Genomic DNA, 22,867 nt, shown 5'->3' with positions numbered 1-22,867 from the left:
ACCAACAAAAGATCTTAAGAAATCATATAAAATGTAGTTATTAAGTAAAAATTCGTTAAACAGTGCCAATATTCACATATATGAACATAACATGAGAACTGAACATGTTATTTCCTCATAATGGAAGGAGGAAATCCTCTGAGTACGAGCTCTCAATTTGGGTCCTGACACAATGATGAAGGTTTGCGTTTTTTTGTTTTTTTTTGTTTTTTTTTGCAGACCAAACCCATTGGTAGGAATTAAATGGCAACGCTGTCTTTCTGGCCTCAGAAAAAAACAATTCTTCACTTTGTCCCATGTCATGCTTCCCAGTTGAGATTCTCCATCTCCGTAGTTCACCTTTCATGATAACATGAGAGAAAATCTTGTCATGGGCATCATGTTTTTTATCTTCACCAAAATAAGCAGATAGACACATATGAGTCCCCGCTGCATTCTCTCTCCATTTCCAGCTCTGACCTTTGCAATGAGGTTCTGACGAATGCAGTTATGCAGACAACCCTGATGTTATCATGGAGGAGGAGGAGGAGATTATACATTCGTCTCAAGGCCATTCATATCTATGGTGCAGTGCTCCTTGTCTTTTTTCAGGTGCCTCGGGGGAATGGGAGGCTTTTTCCTCTCTGTTGGGTGTGGCGGTCGAATACCCTCTTCCAGCTGCATCAGTCTGGCTACATCGGGTGGGATGTGCTCAGGTTTTACCCCTAAGGAGGGCCGGTAACTGCCGTTGTTGTTCTGACAGTTCATGAGCGGAGGGGTGTTCACCACAGGTTTGCTCTCACAAATCAAAGGCACCTGGAGACCAGCATGATCACAGGAAGGGAGGCAGGTTGCATGACAGGACATTGAGAGGCATAATGAAAAGGATGAAACGGACATGTCAGGATGTCACAGAAAGAGAAGTCATAAGAGGCATACGATGAAATAAGAAATAAAAGGTGGGGGAATGAAGATGAAGGGAGAGGTAGAGAGATTGTAAGAAATTAGCGATACCCGTGATGTAACATCACTATCAAAACACCGGGCTGAGGACCAAAGGCGACACGCCTTTTCTGTTAGGGCTCTTGGGGAAGCCAGGCTAGCTTTGTCACAGCATTATCTTTAAAATAACTCCTAAAATTTGTTTTTTTTTCCTTCTTTAATTTAAGTCAGGCTTTTTAAAACAGTCCTCTGCAACCTTCTAAATGTAATTCACAAAGCATTCTAATTATTTCTATTTTACCTTTTCCTTCTATTACACTTTATCTTAATTCAATTACTTCACTTTTTTGAAAAGTGCACTGTGACAAAGTGGGTGAGAACTTTATATAAAGTTTTAATTTTTATTATCATCATTACTATTATGACTTTACTGGGTGAGCACTTAAATTAAAATCTTGTATGATCTTATATGATCTAATTTTACATCATTTTTAACTCAAGAAAATACTAAATTCCTTTCTGATAGCTTCCCATTTTGGGTTTTTAGGCACGGATTTGACGTTTGAAGAGATGAAGAAAGTTACAGCTGGACTCATTTCAGCTGTCAGTGTGTTTCAGAAAGCATTAACGGGAAGTGGTTTTGACATCAGTCTAGCAAACTGAGTCATCACTATTCATTATGTTTAATGGTACAGTTCCCAGAGCTCCCACATTTTGAGAAACCTTTGCTGCAGCCCTGTGAGATGCAGCTATGAGCGCTTATTTCTTGAGCGTCATCATTCGCATGTCTCCAAGACATTGTGGCCTGTTACAACATAACACGTTTTGTGGTTTTTATGCCTTGGGGAGAAAAACTCACCCCATCTCCTTCTTTCATGAAGTCTTTCCTGCAAATATGTGCCATGATGCCCGTGGCCAAAGCATCTCCCATTACATTCACCATGGTCCGGAATCTGTCTCTGTGGAAGAAGGAGTGTTTGGGGAGGGCAGGAGCTGAATATATTGCACACAATTTCTGGCTGAGAAAGGCATGTGACCAAAGCCTCGGGTGTTTTTGCTCTGGGGATGATTATTTCAGGAAAATGCTTAAATCATACTTCAGTTTATAGGTAAAAAAGGTCAAAGTGAACCCACATACTACTTACAATGCCCAGTCTACTGCGATGATTAGAGTAATGTCATCGGTTGGCAACCCGACTGACGTTAGCACTATCACCATGGTAACCAGTCCTGCTTGTGGTATTCCTGCTGCACCGATGCTGGCTGCCGTGGCTGTGATGCTGAGGATTGAGTGGTGGGGTGGGGTGGGGTGGGGTGGGGTTGGGTGTTGTGGATGAAGTTATTAAGGAGACGCTATTATCATTCACACCATGCAAAGAAGTAAAAAGATGCACCATAACTGAGCTTAGCACAGCTCAGACTTGTCTCAATGAGTTAAACAACAGCAAAAGCAGCATCAACAGAGGAATGACCATAAATGGAGGCCATTTTGAAAAAGTCTGTTGTTGACCCAGCAGCAATGTCAAGCACTGAGACATAAAGCAAAGTGCGTCTTCCACCTTAACATCATTGGCTGTTGTTCCTGTGGTATAGGACCATGTTCTAGATAATAAGCGATAATAAGAGATAATACTAGAATGTCCCTGTTTTTGCGAGTGCACAGGCGCTCCCAAAAACATAGGAACATTCTATTATTATCTCTTATTATCGAGAATAAAAAAACTATCTGCTACCATCTACCACTTTTCAGGTAACTCCTCCATCTGTCTGTCTTTTTTATCTTTTCTTTCCTACTATCTAATATATTTTCTACCTAATAAGTCATTGGATGGGTGACTGGACATTTGAATTTTTGCCACTCTTTAATGTTTGTGCTGAGAGAGACTCCACTTAGCTCAGTCTTTTTTTTCAAGACATTAGAGGTGGAGTTAATTCCAGCCTTGGTCTCAGCCTATGAAGTTTTTATTTTGATGGTCGATTTTGCTTGGCTGGGAGAGCTGGCACTGGATCGGCTGAGGGAGCTTGGTCTGCTGTGTCCTGTGGGCACGAGGAGGAGGCAAGTGTGGCAGGCTAAGGTAACTGCTAGCCCATGGCCCTGCCTGAGAGGAACACTGAGGTGGTCTGGCGGCGGCCTTGCCTAGCGTCGACTGTGCAGTGTTTTTGTCTGCATATGCGTTTGTGTTGTCGCGTGGAGTGCGGGGGAGGTGTGTCGAAGGTGTCTGGCTGGAGAGCTAGTGTTGGATCGGCTGAGGGAGCTTGGTCTGCTACATCCAATGGGCCCAAGGACCACAGCCCTGCTTGGAGCTGCGCCTGAAGAGTAAACACCAAGGGCGGTCGGACAGGACGCGGACGCGGGGTAGGCTAAGCTAACTGCTATCCCATGCAGACCGACAGTTCCAACGTCATCCTGGCTGGCGTTCGTTCTTCTCTGGACGGTGGAGTTTTTGGACTGTGTTGTACTGGGTGGACTGTGTTTTTGGCTGTTTTTGCTTTGTTCTCTCCATTTTTGTATGTTTTTGGTGGTGGTGTTTTGGAGGTTTTTGGGTATGTGTTTTTGTCTTTTGTGTTGCACTGCTGTGGGCTGGGGGAAACTGAATTTCATTTCTTTTGTGTACGTACTAGTACATAAGAAGAAATGACAAATAAACTATTCCTGATTCCTGAGCCTCTCTCTAGTTGCTGTGGCGCCTCTGTTTACTTGCAGACTTTTCTCCATCATTTAATCACAGTATGCTGGAATAGGCTCCAGCATCCCTGCGACCCTGAGAGCAGGATAAGTGGTTAAGATAATGGATGGATTACTGTGAAATAACCTGACAACCGGGTTCCACCAGGGGCACATGACATTCCTGTGAGTTGTTGTGCTGGACAGATGTGGAACTAGGAAACAGACATTAATCAATGAATGGTTAAAAAAAAAATCCATTGAGACCCTTCATTCAGAATTCAGAATCATAATTCCGCTCATACCTAGGGGGCCCATGAACATCACCCACTCATTTTTTGTGATAAATCAATTTTCACCTTCAAAACTTGGAATGCATTTAGGTAGACACATATTATATGAGTCAACTGTTAGTTTGTTTTAGAAAATATATAATATATAATAAATCAGAGAATGTTAATCCGTAGAGAGCAATAGTTCTATATTTGTTTTTGTTTTTTCTTTTCTCTAAACTGCCTGCAAGCAACTACACCCTTATATCAGCCAAAAGTATGATTGGAGACATCCGGGTAGCATAGTGGTGTATTCGGTTGCCTACCAACACGGGGAGCTTCGGTTCGAATCCCCGAGTTACCTCCGGCTTGGTTGGATGTCCCTACAGACAGAAATGGCTGTGTCTGCGGTGTGGGAAGCCGGATGTGGGTATGTGTCCCAGTCGCTGCACTAGCACCTCCTCCAGTCTGTCGGGGCACCTGTTCAGGGGGGAGGGGGAACTGGGGGGAATAGTGGGATCCTCCCACACACTACGTCCCCCTGGTGAAACTCCTCATTGTCAGGTGAAAAGAAGCAGCTGGCAACTCCACATGTATCAGAGGAGGCATGTGGTAGTCTGCAGCCCTCCCCGGATCGGCAGAGGAGGTGGAGCAGTGACCGGGACGGCTCAGAAGAGTGGGGTAATTGGCCAAATACAATTGGGGAGAAAAAGGGGGAAAGAAAAAAAAGTATGATTGGAGGACATTGCCTATATGGCTGCTGGATGAATGAACATGTGCATTATCAACATGTAGTGTGCATCTGCTGGAATGAGATGAGAATCCAAAGGTTGATGGAGGCGAGTAAAGCCACATCACCGTAGCATAGTGACCAACCAAAACATGAGGTGGGAGAGCATGGGGGTCGGGGTCAGAAGCCAAGTGGTGGCGTGACTGGGAGAAGGCATTTTATCATGGTCAAATGGCTCTTTTGAGAGAGATTAGTGTGCAGTTTTCCTCTATGGCTACCTTATCATAGCATCATATGGAAACCCAGGGCATAGAGAACAAGGGAGTACGACAACTGTTGGACAAAAAAATCATTTGCTTTTGGTTGGACCGAGAATAATTTTCATGGGCATGGTACCATCACACTGTTAAACATGTAACAAACACCCTGTCCTCTTTGAACAAAAACGTCTTCTAAACGACATGTCCTTACAGCGAGGCCATCTGAATTATGTCCATTCCGCAATAACACAAAAACTACACTATTATTGGACCAGTTTTTTTTTGGAGATTGTGTAAATCTATAAGTTGCTGTGTAACACCAAACACTCACTTTGTGTTACTGTCAAACACCACCACAACACATAATAAAAGTGAAGCTTGCAAAGATTGATAATGGCAGATACAGCGGCTTGTTTTCTGTTGATATTATAATAATTTATTGTGATTGGTGTCATTGCTGTAAAATCCCAGTAACCCTAACCAAATTACTTAGGTTGTGAAATAATTTTTCTTGCCACTACTGAAAATGAGGGTCTGTCCCTCAGTGTGTTTTCCAAGGTTAGATAAAGGTTGAATAAATGAAAATTAATGAATGAAAACAATTTTTTATCATTATTACTATATATATACACTACCGTTCAAAAGTTTGGGATCACATTGAAATGTCCATATTTTTGAAGGAAAAGCACTGTACTTTTCAATGAAGATAACTTTAAACTAGTCTTAACTTTAAAGAAATACACTCTATACATTGCTAATGTGGTAAATGACTATTCTAGCTGCAAATGTCTGGTTTTTGGTGCAATATCTACATAGGTGTATAGAGGCCCATTTCAAGCAACTATCACTCCAGTGTTCTAATGGTACAATGTGTTTGCTCATTGGCTCAGAAGGCTAATTGATGATTAGAAAACCCTTGTGCAATCATGTTCACACATCTGAAAACAGTTTAGCTCATTACAGAAGCTACAAAACTGACCTTCCTTTGAGCAGATTGAGTTTCTGGAGCATCACATTTGTGGGGTCAATTAAACGCTCAAAATGGCCAGAAAAAGAGAACTTTCATCTGAAACTCGACAGTCTATTCTTGTTCTTAGAAATGAAGGCTATTCCATGCGAGAAATTGCTAAGAAATTGAAGATTTCCTACACCGGTGTGTACTACTCCCTTCAGAGGACAGCACAAACAGGCTCTAACCAGAGTAGAAAAAGAAGTGGGAGGCCGCGTTGCACAACTGAGCAAGAAGATAAGTACATTAGAGTCTCTAGTTTGAGAAACAGACGCCTCACAGGTCCCCAACTGGCATCTTCATTAAATAGTACCCGCAAAACACCAGTGTCAACATCTACAGTGAAGAGGCGGCTGCGGGATTCTGGGCTTCAGGGCAGAGTGGCAAAGAAAAAGCCATATCTGAGACTGACCAATAAAAGAAAAAGATTAAGATGGGCAAAAGAACACAGACATTGGACAGAGGAAGACTGGAAAAAAGTGTTGTGGACGGATGAATCCAAGTTTGAGGTGTTTGGATCACAAAGAAGAACGTTTGTGAGACGCAGAACAAATGAAAAGATGCTGGAAGAATGCCTGACGCCATCTGTTAAGCATGGTGGAGGTAATGTGATGGTCTGGGGTTGCTTTGGTGCTGGTAAGGTGGGAGATTTGTACAGGGTAAAAGGGATTCTGAATAAGGAAGGCTATCACTCCATTTTGCAACGCCATGCCATACCCAGTGGACAGCGCTTGATTGGAGCCAATTTCATCCTACAACAGGACAATGACCCTAAACACACCTCCAAATTGTGCAAGAACTATTTAGAGCAGAAGCAGGCAGCTGGTATTCTATCGGTAATGGAGTGGCCAGCGCAGTCACCAGATCTGAACCCCATTGAGCTGTTGTGGGAGCAGCTTGACCGTATGGTACGCAAGAAGTGCCCATCCAACCAATCCAACTTGTGGGAGCTGCTTCTGGAAGCGTGGGGTGCAATTTCTCCAGATTACCTCAACAAATTAACAGCTAGAATGCCAAAGGTCTGCAATGCTGTAATTGCTGCAAATGGAGGATTCTTTGACGAAAGCAAAGTTTGATGTAAAAAAAATCTTATTTCAAATACAAATCATTATTTCTAACCTTGTCAATGTCTTGACTCTATTTTCTATTCATTTCACAACATATGGTGGTGAATAAGTGTGACTTTTCATGGAAAACACAAAATTGTTTGGGTGATCCCAAACTTTTGAACGGTAGTGTATATACATATATAGTATATATATACATAAGCAGCTGATGAGTGTGCGATGAACGAAACAAGCTTGTACTGCTATGTATTAAAAGTTTTTTTCACTGCATCTATATATATAGTAATATTAATGAGAATATATTATGTACTGTCCTATAAATTCTTTATGAGACAGTACAAGCCTGTTTCATGCCATAAGCAATCATCAGCTCTATATATATTATATATATAGAGCTGATGATTGTTCATTATATATATATAAATAGCGTTTTTTAACCAAAACCGTCACTGGTGTTGAGTGCTTGACTAATGACGAGCGGAATATCAACACCGATACAGGAAAAAATTAAAATCTTTTTTCCTTTATCCGTGTTGATATATATATTTTTTTCCCCAAGCTTTCAACACAGTTTTTCAAGGAATTTCATCAGGCTTATTTGTACTGGTTCATGCAATGAACCAGTACAAATAAGACTAGGACAAACTCCACAGAATAATAATAATTTCTACTGGTTCATGTAATAAATGAGTACAAATGACATCCTGTCTTTAATGGTATAGTTTAGTGAGCTTCAGCTGTACCATTTTTCAGGGAAAATGGTAAAGCCTCATCATATCTTTACCATGTTAAGCTCTGGGCACAGATGGCATGATACAGTCGCACTAGCTGATTATCTGCTTAGTACTAACCTGATAGTGATGATCTGGCCAAAGTCCAGTTCATAGTTATTAACCTGGGCGATGAATATGGCTGCCACAGCCTCGTAGAGAGCAGTGCCATCCATGTTGATGGTCGCACCCACGGGCAGCACAAAACGTATGATGCGGCGGTCGATGTGGTTGTTCTCTAAGAGGCACTTGAAGGTGATAGGCAAAGTTGCAGAGCTGTGGAAGACACAGGGCAAAATGAGATGAACAACTCAGAAGAATGACAGGTTATTGGGTGGTTGTTAATTTATCACTGGCTACAACAAGTAACACATTTCGTAATGGCCTGTTAAGGTAAGAAAAGCGCTGAAAGAGTTACAGCAGTGCTAGTGTAGTATTTAAGAGCAATGATGCACTAATCCATCACGGGACATAGATGCCATCTAAGCAGGCTTTTCATAGCCCAGAGGCACAATGAGAGGATGTGGGTTAAGTAGAGGATTAAATGCAAATAAACACACACATACACATACACATGTACATGGTCACTGGTCACTGAAACACACTTTGCATTCAGAGTCTGGTTTTGGCTTGACTCGAGCCATGGACTCTCCGCTCAGCAGCACCATATTACCACAAGTATTTTCTCTAATCTGCCACTTGAACAATCATCCAAATCAAATGGGGAAGTTGGGGTACTTAAAAGTTCAGAGCGAAGGAACAATTTCCTGCAGTATTATTGCACGCGCGTGCGCACACACGCACACACGCGCGCACACGCACACACACACACACAAACTTTCACCACAGTTTCAGCAACACACATAAGAGGTTTCTAATCTCCTCACTTATTGCTTTTGTTCTACGGAGTTTTTCCTAGTCCAAATTGAGGGTCTAAGGACATAGGGTTTCTTTTACTGCAGTGCGGGGCTGAGAGTATGCACGCTTTTCACTGTGGGCATATAAACCCCTTTAACACTGTAATTGTAATTGCGGGCATTATAAATTCAATTATTTGAAGCTTTGTGTTGTATCAGCTCCCAGATGTACGTCCCTTTGGATGATAGCATCTGCTAAATGAAATTGTAAATTGTAATTGTAAACTTGACTTGACTTCCCTTTGACGTCAAGTGAAAGGGACATCAAGTCCCTCTTATTGAAACATTACTCCACTGACAGGAAACTGTTGCATTATAATAAAGGTATGTGATTAAAACCAGAGCAATTTTAACTTTGAACACACAAGAAAATAAATGTCTTGAACAAGCGGTGAGCTAACAAAGTGATAAGGGAGGGAAAAATAGAGAAAAACAGATAAAATGGAAGACTTATTGCTGTACATACCTAATGCTGACATTTTGATGTTGCAGTTTTTTTGCAGGTAGAATATAAATGTAAATGGAAGATACTTGCTTTATTGAGATAAACAGTATTGTTTATCTTGTAGGAAGTGTAAATGAGACACCCCAGGCAGGCTTTCTTGGATTTCTACACCTTGATTATTGAGCATCCATCGAGACATGTAAATGTGACAGGTTAGTTTAACACGTATTCATTCTCTTTTACCTGGAGGAGGTTGCCAGAGCAATGAGCAGGGCCTGCAGGATTCCCCGTATGTAAACAATGGGGCTCTTTTTAGTAATGAAGAAGTACATAGCTGGGAGAATGAAGAGGCCATGCAATACCAAACCAAATACCACGGTGACAGCATAGAAGCCCAGCTTCTTTCCCATTGCTGAAGGGTCACTCATCTCTAGGATCTTACCAGCCACCAGGAATACAATGCCAAATGGGAAGTACCTGACATGACAAGCAGAGTCAAAAATCCATTTTAACAATGGTACATCTGACATAAATTATTTCTGTTCCATCTTGTCTGTTATATCTCAGCGATAGGTGATCAGTCATCTAAATAAAACAGGAAAGGAGTTATAATTAAAGCATTACCAGATAACAATTGCAACAATTTTCAGGACAGCCTCATTCAAGCTCTGGCAGAAATTGACCAAGGCACTGCCATTTGGTCCCATCCTTCCCAGCATAATACCTGTGAAATGATGACACCTGTCTTTAATGATTGACAAAGAACCTGATCTTCAATGCATATCATAAATCTTTGGCTAAGATGCCAACAACAAATATGAGCGATGGCAGGGGACTAGGGGAAGGAGAACAGAGTCAGATATAATGTGTCTTTACCCATGGTCGCTGAAAAGATGACAATTCCAAGGACATTCATTCCATCACTTGTTCCTGGCCGCGTGCGTATCAGTACATCTGGAGGTGGGGTCAGGTCAAGGGAAAAGTTCTGGATATCTGTTCCATTATCATCCTGAATACCATAGATGAGGGCTCGTCGTGTGGCAGACTCTGATAGGCTCTGACCAACAGTGGGCTTGGGCTTCATGATGGACTCACTGCTTGTTCGATACTGTTGCCAAAGAAGAAAACAGAAAACAGCTTTGTTGAATAATACCAGTTATAAAAAAAAAAATTTGTTGGATCATGAATGGTGTCTCTGTGTTGGAATATGTGGTACGTAATCATTATGTAATTTGAAAAGCCTCACCTGTTGAAATGTGGCCTGAACCAGATTAGATGGAAACATATTGCTGCAAGGCAGAAGAAAATACTCATGAGCTGATATTTACGCCATACACACTGCCATAAGGAATCATTTATTCTGCTCAAACTTCTGCGTTGCAACAGCAGCAACATGAGTGACACGCTTTTGAAGAAGAAGAAGAACAACAACAACAACAACAACAACAAGAAGAACGAAGGTCAATTGCAAATATACTGCTGATGCGCAAGGCAACATTAAACAGATTTTGGTTTGGTGTTTTACAAAAATATCCTTTTTCACTATAAAGCCAGAGGAAACTTTAAGGGAGTGGAGGTCCTGGATGCTCTGGTGTAAATGAAATTACTATGAGTCATAGTCAGTAGGATCCAAAGTACGTAAACATCCAAGTGGCTTTGGACAGGCCAACACATCAACACAGGCCAATGTCCTGGGAGCCCACCAAAAAGTAAAAAAGAAAAAAAAAAGAAAAAGAAAAAAAGTCACAAGACACCAAGCCATGTATTCACTTGGTAAGGAGTACTTTGTGATATTGGGATGTAATAAAATTTGACTTGACTTGACTATGACTTGACTACTATGCTTGACTTAAATATATATATCCAATACTTATGTGGAATTTGTACGTTAGTCTGAAGTTATGTACAGTTATCATCTAGTGTTAATCAGTCAAATGTTTGTCTTAGTATATAGTTTATCTTTTGCCTAAAACATCATAAATATTCCGCAACCCTGAGAGAAGGATAAGCGGTTTGGATAATGGATGAATGGATCCTAAATATAATAATTCAGTTGTAGTGGATTTATGGACATAATTCACCATAGCTTGTTGTTTGTATGAAGTTGACGTACTCACTTTATATATATACATCTGAAGATTGTTGTGTTGTAGTGTTGTTAGTCTAAGTTAAGTACACTAATAGAGCTATAAAACCGGAGTCAAATTCCATGTATGTGCAAACCTACATGGCCAATAAGCATGATTCTGATGTCATTCATAGCAAGGAGTGCAAGTCGTGTTGAGTGCAGTCGGTGTAAATGTGCCATAGGTAATGGCAAGCAATAACATTCAAATTACAAAGCAGCTGGAAAGTTCCACAAATCAGTATCCTAGACATCCCTGTGTCTGTCATGCCATGTACAAATAGTGTGCAATAGGTACATTTTGTGTAACACCAGGCAACATCACTAGCTTCATGCCAAAAAGCAACACGACTGTAGTTTTGTCTAGAGGAGACACTGCTTATAACCCTCTGTAATTTTCCATACAAGGTGCTCCTGCTGACTTACAAAATCCTTAATGGACTTGCCCTGTCTTACCTTTCTGATCTCCTTAAACCGTATTCTATCTCGAGCTCTTCGCCCTGTGTGTACCCAAAGTTAAAAAGAAGTCAGCTGATGGCAGGGCCTTTTCCTATCAGGCCCCGTCCTTGTGGAATAACCTGCCTGCTGCCATCAAACAATCAGTCTGTTGAGTCCTTTAAATCCAAACTTAAAACTCATCTTTTTGCCTTAGCTTACAATTAGTTGCCTTTAAGTTGAGTACTTCATAACCTGTACTGCATGGCGGGTTGGTTTTCTGTCTCAATGAATTTACCAACCACTGTTCTGCTGACGAGATTATAGCATATAGATGATGACTAATTGATGACTTAATTGATTATGACTAATGACTATTGCAAACTGTTCTCTTCTCTCACATGTTTTTTCTCTCTCTCTCTGAATGATGTCTTCTCCTTTCTCTTTTTCTTTGTGTGAAATGTGTCATGTGAGTCTCCCTTGTGTGTATGTGCAGTCGGTTCTCCTCCCAGGTCTCCATGGTGATAGTGGTCACCACTTGGACGCTGCCTGGCATTCCCCTCATTACATTTTCTTTTTATACATCTTATAAATCCATAAAAAAACATTTTACATGATGATGCTGGTCACATGGCTTGGGTCCTGGACTGTTCCAGTGGTGTCTGGACACAGCTTGGCATCCTGCGCATCATATTCTTCATAAATTTTATGTCCATTATAATTCTGTTATCCTCTTTCAATGTTGTATTCTGTAAATTGTGTAAACACAACATCCATTGCACGTTGTCCGTCTTGGGAGAGACATCCCTCCTCTGTTTCTCTCCCTGAGGTTTCTTCCTATTTTTTTCTCCCTGTTAAAGGTTTTTTTTTTTTTAGGGAGTTATTCCTTATCCGATGAGAGGGTCTAAGGACAGGATGTTGTGTTGCTGTTAAGCCCACTGAGGTAAATTTGTAATTTGTGATATTTGGCTATACAAATAAAATTGACTTGACTTGTAGCATATAAATTACATAATCTCTTCTGAATATCTGCAAAGCAGGCCATGGAAAGAACTAGTTCTTAACTTTTAACTGATTTTTATGTCATTTCTAGAGAAGCAAACCAGTAAATAACCACTCATATTACAGGTGCTTTTTGTATCTGTCAGAATTGTTGTTGTACTTTTGTGTTTGTCAGATTTTTGCTGATAAATTTTGAATAAACCCATTGGGTAACACTTTAAAGCATAAAGCATCTCAACCCAGAAACCCTTTCTTAAAGGGCCCGTGTCTATCAATCATGGGGAATTGTGCCCATATAGTCCGCTACATATTTCCCCCCAGAATTCACCATGATAAAAAAAGTCAACGTGGAGGGGGGCGGATGGCCCGGCCACAACAGCTTCGCCGAACAGGCGTGGAGGCCAGGGTGCCTACAGGAGGAACATTAAGGACCCTTAGGTGGCTTGTTGGGGGGTGGCGGCAGGGTAAGAGGGTGCCCCTGCCGCGGTGGCTAGGCAAGTCCAACAGGTCGGTCCAAGTTCAGGTGAGCTGGTTTGAGGCGATCTACTGAAATGTGCTCTGGCTTGTTTCCAGTCTCCAGGACGCGGAACAGCCCATCATAGGGAGGCTGTAGGGGTCCACAGTGGGCGTCGTGGCAGATGAAAACATATTCTGCTGACTGCAGACTTGCAGGGAGGTGAGACTGTGGGAAGCTGTGTTGCTAAGTGGGGACTGGTGCGAAAGCTCTGGCGTTATCCAGGAGCATGGTCCATTGATGGGCTGCAGACCAGGGAGCTGTGGTGTTGGAGACAAAATCCTCTGTGACCCACAGCGGCTGTTCATAAACCAGTTCAACGGATGAGGACTGGAGATCCTCTTTAGGGGCAGACCTGAGGCCCAGCATGACCTATGGGAGCCTGTCGACCCAGCCTTTTGGGTACCAGGAACTGTGCCAGGGGGGCTCTGGTGTGGTGGTGCAGTTTAGAGTGCTGACACTCCACACAGGTGTCAGCCCAGTCTCTCATGTCTTTTCTGAGCCTGTGCCAGACGAACTTGGCTGCCAGTAGTCTTTGAGACAGCTTTTTGACACGGTGGGAGAGGCCATGGACAGCGTTGAAAACATGCTGCCTCCAGCCAGTGGGAATGACGGGCTGGGGCCGACCTGTGGAGATGTCGCACAGGAGCATGCTGCCAGCAACATCAAAAGCCACATCCTCTACCTGCAGCCCTGTGACAGCCGTCCTGAAAGCCTGAACGTCCAGGTCGGCGGCCTGGTCAGCTGCCATAGTCAAGACCCAAGTGGATGGCCGCCTCAGTGGCCCGGGAGAGGCAGCTGGTGATGAGGTTGGTTTTGCCAGCAACATGCTGTGCGTCTATGGTGAACTCCGAGATATAGGGGAGCTGTCATTGCTGGCGGGTGGACCACGGCTCAGCAACCTTGGCCATGGCGAACGTCAGTGGTTTGTGGTCCACAAATGCCGTGAACTGGCGGGCTTCCAGCAGGGAACAGAAGTGTCAAACGGAGAAGTAGAGAGCGAGGAGCTCCCAATCGAAGGTGCTATACTTGCGTTCACTGGGGCATAACTGTCAGCTGAAGAAAGCGAGTGGCTGCCAAGCGCCATTCACCCACTGCTCATGCACCGCCCCAACTGTGTAGTCCGAAGCATCTGTAGTAATGGTGATCGGAGCCTTGGGTGATGGGTGCGCCAGCATTGCTGCGTCAGCCAGAGCAGTCTTAGTGTCCACAAACGCCTTGTCCCTCTCCACAGTCCAGTCCACAGTGTGTTTGGTGGCCTTGCCTTTCAGGACCTCATACAGGGGTCACATGAGTTGAGCAGCTCGGGGGATAAAGTGGTGGTAAAAGTTCACCATGCCGAGGAACTCTTGTAGGGACTTGACTGTGAGCAGTCACGAGAAGTTCACGACGGCGTCCACCATTGACGGGAGGGGTACCGAAACACCTTTGGTGACTCGGTGTCCGAGGAATTCGATGGTGGCCAGCCCGAACTGGTACTTGGCTGGGTTGACGATCAGCCAGTGTTGGCTGAGCTGCTTGAAGAGTTCTAAGGTGGGACAGGTGTTCCGCTGGCGACGAAAACGTCGTCTAGATAGACGAAAACGAAAGGCAGGTCCCGTAGCACTGAATTCATGAGGCGCTGGAATATCTGCGTGACGTTCTTGAGGCCGAACGGCATGCGCAGGAACTTGAACAGTCCAAATGGGGTGATCACTGCCGTTTTGGGGCCATCCAGTGGGTGGACGGGCACCTGATGGTATCCACGGACGAGGTCCACTTAGGAAAAGATGACTTTTCCAGCCATGTGGGCAGAAAAATCAAGGATGTGTGGGACTGGGTAGTGGTCCGGTGTCGTTGTATTGTTGAGTAGGTGGTAATCACTGCACAGGCGCCACCTTCCACCAGGCTTCGGGAAGATGTGGAGGGGTGAAGCCCATGGGCTATTGGAGTGGCGAATGATGCCGAGACGCTCCACATTCTCGAACTCCTCCCTGGGGGCAGTCAGCTTGGCCGGGTCGAGACGCCGAGCCCGAGCATAGACTGGTGGGTGAGTGGTGGCGATGTGGTGCTTTACTCCGTGCTTGGCAGTGGAAGACGGGAAGGTGGGCTACGTGAGGACCAGGAACTCAGCGAGAAGCCGGAGAAAATCGTCTGCGGCGGAGAGCATGCTAGACAGTGATGGGAGTCCACTCCACTGAGAATACACACATACAAACTGAAAGTGACAGCATCGATCAAGCGACGGTTTTTGACATCCACCAGCAGCCCATAGGCACATAGGAAATCCATGCCGATGAGGGGGATGGCCACTTTTGCCGTGACAAAGCCCCAACCGAACCGCTATCATCCAAAACACAGCTCCATGTACCTAGTGCCATAAGTGCGGATGGGGCTGCCATTAGCGGCTTCCATGGGGGGGGGGGCATATCCGCAGGACAAGCTGTCTACTCGATGCGGGCAGGATGCTCCCCTGCGCGCTGCGCTTTGCTTTGGGTCCAAACTTTGCGTGGTAAAAACACCGGCCGTGGTCCTGCCGCCATTGAGGAGCTGCTGCTGCGGCGGCGACTGTTGTGTCTCCAGGCAGTGATGAAAATGTTTGGGCAGGAAAAAAACGCGGCTGCGCAGTGCTGTTGACCAGCCAGGAAAAAAATTATCAGCCTCCTCAGCCAGAGCACGACAGTCAGTGATGGCGGTGTTGCAGAGCTGGCCCAAGGCATAAGCGAACTAAGCGGTCGCTTAGGGCCCCCGCGCCAGCAGGGGGCCCCCAAGAGCGCTTGAAATGTCAAACACGACAGGTTGATATATATATTATGTGTGTGTGTGTGTGTGTGTGTGTGTGTGTGTGTGATATCATATCAGTAGTAATCACCAAAAAACCAAGACTAAATATTTTGATATCATGTTGTTAACAGACTGACAAATTAATGCTACAGGTTTGATAACTTTTGCTGCCTATGTCAGAGCTGGGGTCAGGTTCATGCGCATTATAACAGTAAGCAAGTACATCGCGACAGTATGTCACCTAAAAGGGTTTATCCGTCTGGCGCAGAGAAGCGAAAGAGGAGGAAAGCAGAGGAGGACAAAAAACATCAGGATAAAGGTATGTTTCCCTGACCAATTACGGCATGTTATCATGAACATTCACTAACAATAACATTAGCTAAATAGATGCCTCAAACGAGCCAAGGTATGGTGAGCTAACGTCAGCTAGCTAGGGCTCAGTTCTTGGCCCTCTACTTTTATCTCTTTGCATTACACCTCTTGGCTAAATTATACGCAGTTATGGAATAAATTTCCATTGCTATGCTGATGATACTCAGCTGTATGTGCCTATAAGGGCTGATGATCATACTCAAATCATTAACTTAGAGGCCTGCTTGGCTACTGTGAAAAACTGGATATCACTTAACTTTCTGCTTTTAAATTCAGATAAAACCGAGATGCTAGTCATTGGCCCTGCTAGACACAGACACCAATTTGATCAAGTAATGATAACAATCGACAACTCTGTGGTTTCACAAAATGTGGCAGCCAAAAATCTTGGCGTTACGTTAGATCCCAGCCTTTCCTTTGATAAGCACATTAAAGAAATCACCAAGACTGCCTTTTTTCACTTACGTAACATAACTAAAATTTGATCTTTTCTCTCTTTCCATGGCTGACGCAGAGATTCTAATACATGCATTTGTTTCATCCAGACTTGATTACTGTAATGTTCTGTTCTCAGGTCTGCCACATTCTACTAAAAGTCTTCAGATGGTTCAGAATGCTGCTGCTAGAATCCTAACTAAAACTAGGAAATTTGGCCATATTACACCAATTCTTGCCTCCCTTCATTGGCTTCCTATCCATGTTAGATCAGAATACAAGGTGCTTCTGCTGACTTATAAAAATCCTAAATGGGCTTGCCCCATCTTACCTGTCTGATCTCCTTAAACCTTACATGCCATCTCGAGCTCTTCGTTCTCAAAATACAGGGCTCCTGTGTGTACCCAAAGTTAAAAAGAAGTCAGCTGGTGGCAGGGCCTTTTCTTATCGGGCTTCATTGTTGTGGAATAACCTGCCTGCTGCCATCAGACAATCAGAGTCTGTTGAGTCCTTTAAATCCAAACTTAAAACTCATATTTTTGCCTTAGCTTACAATTAGTTGCCTTTAAGTTGAGTGCTTCACAACCTGTACTGGATGGCGGGTTGGTTTTCTGTCTCAATGAATTTACCAACCACTGTTCTGCCGACGAGATTATCAAGTATAGATTACAGAGTATAGATTATGACTAATTGTTGACTTAATTGATTATGGCTAATGACTATTGCAAACTGTTCTCTTCTCTAACATGTCTTTTCTCTCTCTCTGAATGATGTCTTCTCCTTTCTCTTTTTCTGTGTTTGAATGGTGTCATGTGAGTCTCTCTTGCATGCATGTGCAGTCGGTTCTCCTCCCAGGTCTCCGTGGTGATGGTGGTTGCCATTTGGATGCTGCCTGCCCTTCCTCTCCTCACATAAGTTTTTCTTTTTTTACATGATGATACTGGTCGCGTGGCTTGGGTCCTGGACTGGTCCGTTGGCATGTGGACACAGCTTGGCATCCTGTGCATCAAGTTTTTCATAAATTTTATAAGTCCATTATAATTCTGTTATCCTCTTTCAATGTTGTATTATGTAAATTGCGTGAACACAACATCCATTGCACGCTGTCCGTCTTGGGAGAGAGATCCCTCCTCTGTTGGTCTCCCTGAGGTTTCTTCCTATTTTTTCTCCCTGTTAAAGGTTTTTTTTTAGGGAGTTGTTCCTTATCCGATGAGAGGGTCTAAGGACAGGATGTTGTGTTGCTGTTAAGCCCACTGAGGCAAATTTGTAATTTGTGATATTGGGCAATACAAATAAAATTGATTTGATTTGATAGATGACACTTGGCAGAGCATTTTTTAGGCCCCCCTCCCCCTCCTACCCCCAATCCAGCACATTTTGATACTTTGTAAACAAACAACATTGCTTTTAACTGCCATATGGTTATTATGGTTAATTAGTTAGGTATATATTTTTGTTTATTATCATTTATTTATAGTTCATTACTCGCAATTTGATAGTCACAAATTTCAAGAGGAAAGTATAAGCCTACATTTATATATATTGTTTATATTCATTTATATTTATTTGCAGTTTACATTTGATTTCATTATTTGTCTTTAAATATTCAGCTTTGGGTATTTAAGTGGAAAGTGTAGGCTACTCACATTTACAGCTGCTTTCTCCTGACTTTTGAGTCTTTGATGAGGTCACCATAATCCAGGGAGGTGGTAAATTCATTCTCAATTGCCAACACTGCAAAAGCAATCCGTTTCTTGTCTTTTACTGTTGATCTCAGGTAGGTTTTAACGCATTTCGGCAAAGAAAACGACCTTTCTTCAGAGCAGTTTGCAATGGGTAATGTCATATACATGCGACGGCAAATGTCCATGTTAGGGAATGCATTCTCCAGGCCAAGCTCTCGGAGCTTCTTATACATGCCCATGGCTGATTGTTCACCCTTTGCTATTGAGCTGAACTGGCAAAACTCTTCTGTAGTCATTTTCAAGATCATGTGGGTATATCTCTGAGATGTTCTGTCGCTGCATGCATTTCTTGGATGTCCATAGAATTGACTTTTGTAAGAAAACCACATTTTCTGTGGATTTTGATGCTGTGCTAGGCCCTGAGAGGAACTTTTGCAAAGCCACTCTGTCGTTTTTTTCTTTCTTTGTTTCTTTTTTTTTTGCTGCACCTGAAAGCATTGCTGCTGAGAGGCTACTGCTAACACACGAGCATGATCTGTTTACTGACTAAACTGGAGAGACTTTTTCGCACACATAGCAAGGTGCTTACGTTGTGTAATGATAAAAAAAAAATCACACCCCTGGTGGTGAAGTAAGTGGTGCACAGTGCGGGTATCTCATACAACGAACGGACACACACACGGACACACGTCACACGTAGAAGAGGCTTCACCGCTTAAAAACTACATTGAAATAAAGGTGTAGATTGATTTTTTTTATCCGAGATTATTTTAAAATATTTCATGTTAAATATTTTTAATGTAGACCTAAAGTTGATGTTTTTATCTGTCTGTCTGGGCCCCCCTGTGGCAATTAGACCCTAGGCAGCTGCCTAGTTTGCCTATGCCTAGATCTGGCCATGGCAACAGAGGAGGGATCTCTCTCCCAAGACAGACAATGTGCAATGGATATTGTGTTTACACAATTTACACAATGCAAAATTGAAAGAGGATAACAGAATTATAATGGACTTATAAAATGTATGAAGAATATGATGCGCAGGATGCCAAGCAGTGTCCAGATGCCACTGGAACAGTCCAGGACCCAAGCCATGCAACCAGCATCATCATGTAAAAAAATTATATGGGTTTATATGACATATAAAAAGAAAATGTGATGAGAGGAATGCCAGGCAGCATCCAAGTGGCGACCACCATCACCACGGAAACCTGGGAGGAGAACCGACTGCACGTGCACACAAAGACTCACATGACACCATTCACACAGAGAAAAAGAGAAAGGAGAAGACATCATTCAGAGAGAGAGAAAAGACATGTGAGAGAAGAGAACAGTTTGCAATAGTCATTAGTCATAATCAATTAAGTCATCAATTAATCACAATCTATACGCTATAACAGGGGTCGGGAACCTTTTTGACTGGGAGAGCCATAAAAGCCAAATATTTCTAAATATATTTCATTGAGAGCCATATAGTATTTTTAACGTATAATAAATTAAATATGTCTTACTTTTAATGCGACTTCTGGTGCTGCATGGTTTTGCTGATGGCCTTGTAGTCTGGTTCATACGTGGTGAGGTTGAGCTTCATGCAGGCGTTGAGGCTTCCATCAGTTAAACGTGAGCGTAGGTTGGTCTTAATGTTCCTCATATGCGAGAAAGACTGTTCACATGCATATGTAGAGCCAAACATGGTCAATACGGCAATACTCACACGCTGCATTGTGTGGTATGTCACAGGAAGCTCGTTCCAAGTTTTAAGAATCAGCTGGTCTTCAGGTTGAAGATTTTTAATTTCTGTCCACTTGTGTTCCCTCGCCAGCTCTGCTCGCTGTCGCGCAAGACTTTCCAACTCTCCATTAAGTGACTTGAACTTACTCATCCACATGTCTGATGCCTTCAGGTCAGCAACTTCCAGCTCAAAGTCTCCGATAGAGACCCCGGGGATGCATGTCAGGTCGATTTTGTCCACTGCACACTCATGTGGATGAGTGATGAACTTGAAAAGACCAGTGCGCGCACGAAATTCTCCAAAACGTGCTTTGAATGACTGCAGGAGATTGAACGTAAAGCCAGCTAGCTGCTGGAGATCCAGATGTTGAGTGGAGTCACTTGCTAAGCATGCATCTCTAAATTGTTGCAGTCTTTCAAAGTGCAGAAGACGACCTGTTTCAATGTCCCTGAGAAAGACTTCCAGCTTGCTTTCAAATGCAAACACTGCTTGTTGAAGGGATGAGATTGTATTTCCAATACCTTGCATTTTCACATTGAGCTGGTTCAGATGGCCAGTTATGTCCACGAGATAGTGAAACTGCAGGAGCCAGTCAGTGTTGTCTAGCTCAGGATGCTTGACGCCTTTCATTTCAAGAAAAGTCCGGATTTCACTCAGGCAAGCTGCAAAACGGCTGAGCACCTTCCCCCTTGACAACCAACGCACGTTGCTGTGTAAAAGCAGACCAGGATAATGATTCCCAACTTCTTCTAACAGAGCTTTAAACTGGCGATCATTTAAAGCTCGGGCAACAATAAAGTTGACCACTCGAATGACCAGAGACATCACCTCGCCAAGCTCCTGGCCACACGTCTGAGCGCAAAGCGCCTCCTGGTGCAGGATGCAATGAAAACTTAGGATGGCTCTTTTTCATGTTCACGGAGAAGCGCTACAAATCCTTTGTTCTTCCCCAACATACAGGGTGCACCATCAGTACAGACAGAAGTAAGTTTATCCATCGGTAGTTTTTTTTCTTTAGCAAACTCCATGAAAGACATGAATAAATCCTCTCCTCTTGTTGTCCCTTTCATTGGCAAAACAGCCAAGCTTTCCTCACGCAGTGTGTCACCTGCAGCATACCTGGCAATGATACTGCACTGAGATAGATGGCTAACGTCTGTTGACTCATCTAACGCGAGAGAAAAGTATGTCCCGGCGTTTATGTCCTTAATTTGTGTTTCCTCGACTTGATTTGCCATCATGATGCTACGATCGTGCACAGTTCTTGCTTACAGGGGCATGTCTTTTATTCGTTTGATTATCTTGTCTTTATTTGGGAAGTCATCAAACAGTTCATTGGCCACATCAAGCATGAATGTTTTGGCATACTCGCCATCTGTGAATGACTTTCCATTCCTTACTATTGCCAAAGCCCCCGCAAAGCTAGCGGAATTCCCGTCACCTTGCTTGGCCCACACACGTAGTTGCTGCTGACTCGTCTGCACTCTCCGCTGTAGCTCCTCGCATGCCCTTTTCCTGCTGTCCCCCGCTGGATATTTCGATGCAAATGAAGCATGGTGCGTATCGAAGTGCCGCTTTATATTTGACCGTTTCATCGATGCAATTTTATCATTGCATATTAGACATACCGCAGATCCTGCTCTCTCCACAAATGCAAATTCCTCTGTCCACGCAGCCTGGAATGCACGGTAATCATCGTCTTTTTTTCTTTTCGCCATCTTTTCCGTTACAAGGGTTGAAGCGGATAAACTAGTTGGCTATCTGATAAAATTGATTTCTTCACCTTTACAATGACCCGGACATGCTCGCGAGCCATTGGTTCCCGACCCGACCCACGGGTGACCCGTGACCCGTGAAATTTATCTTCAAAACTAATTTCTGTTTACTTTAAAATGACACAGTATTATTAAGAAATATCACAAGTATTTTAAAATCAGTTCCAAACTGATTTTTTTGAAAAAAAAATAATTTTCAACTCAAAATTGTCTGGGAGCCATATGCCGTCACCGGAAGAGCCATATATGGCTCGCGAGCCATAGGTTCCCGACCGCTGCGCTATAATCTCGTCGGCAGAACAGTGGTTGGTAAATTCATTGAGACAGAAAACCAACCCGCCATCCAGTACAGGTTGTGAAGCACTCAACTTAAAGGCAACTAATTGTAAGCTAAGGCAAAAAGATGAGTTTTAAGTTTGGATTTAAAGGACTCAACACCTCAGACGACTGCATAAGAGGAAAGAACGGGCTAGGACTCGTTTCTACAGCAACCCTTACAGCTTTGTCAAGAGCCTTTTTGACAGCGACAAAAATGGGAGCCTTAGAGTCCCCATACGAGATCTGGAAGAGCACCTAAAGAAGACCTACTCTGATGTCCGGAGACATGAGCCAGTCACCATCCCGGATGACATGCCACCAATTCACCCACCTGACCACCATATGAACACAAGACCTCCCACATGGAGCGAGGTGGAGAGGACGGTAAAGCAGGCAAGATCAATGTCAGCTCCTGGGCCCAATGGTATTCAGTATAGACTCTATAAGAACACTCCTGGAGTCCTGAAATACCTCTGGAAGCTGATGAAAGTGGCATGGCAGAAAAAAGTCATACCCAGGGCATGGCGAAGAGCAGGAGGCATTCTGATCCCCAAGGAGAAGAACTCTTCCTGCATCAGCCAGTTTCGCAAGATCAGCCTTCTAAATGTAGAGCGAAAGATCTTTTTTAGCGTGATTGCCCAAAGGCTCTCCACATTCC

The 22,867-nt window shown here is 43.4% G+C and overlaps 1 protein-coding gene across 1 annotated transcript in view; it reads right to left on the bottom strand.

Moving 5' to 3' along the window:
- Positions 1-531: 531 nt before the first annotated feature.
- Positions 532-22,867, bottom strand: part of slc1a7b (solute carrier family 1 member 7b) — a 144,106-nt gene continuing 121,770 nt past the window's right edge. Inside the window, exons 4-11 of the mRNA XM_056276042.1 lie at positions 10,303-10,345; positions 9,933-10,164; positions 9,681-9,780; positions 9,300-9,533; positions 7,776-7,970; positions 2,067-2,201; positions 1,781-1,880; positions 532-795 (exon numbers count right to left, since the gene is read on the bottom strand). Coding sequence (XP_056132017.1) covers positions 532-795; positions 1,781-1,880; positions 2,067-2,201; positions 7,776-7,970; positions 9,300-9,533; positions 9,681-9,780; positions 9,933-10,164; positions 10,303-10,345 — 1,303 coding nt within the window. The remainder of the gene's footprint in view (positions 796-1,780; positions 1,881-2,066; positions 2,202-7,775; positions 7,971-9,299; positions 9,534-9,680; positions 9,781-9,932; positions 10,165-10,302; positions 10,346-22,867) is intronic.

Source organism: Lampris incognitus, chromosome 3 (assembly GCF_029633865.1).
Source record: "Lampris incognitus isolate fLamInc1 chromosome 3, fLamInc1.hap2, whole genome shotgun sequence".
NCBI lineage: Eukaryota > Metazoa > Chordata > Actinopteri > Lampriformes > Lampridae > Lampris > Lampris incognitus.
The sequence above is the reverse complement of the archived record's forward strand: the minus strand, read 5'-3'. Positions and strand labels throughout refer to the sequence as shown.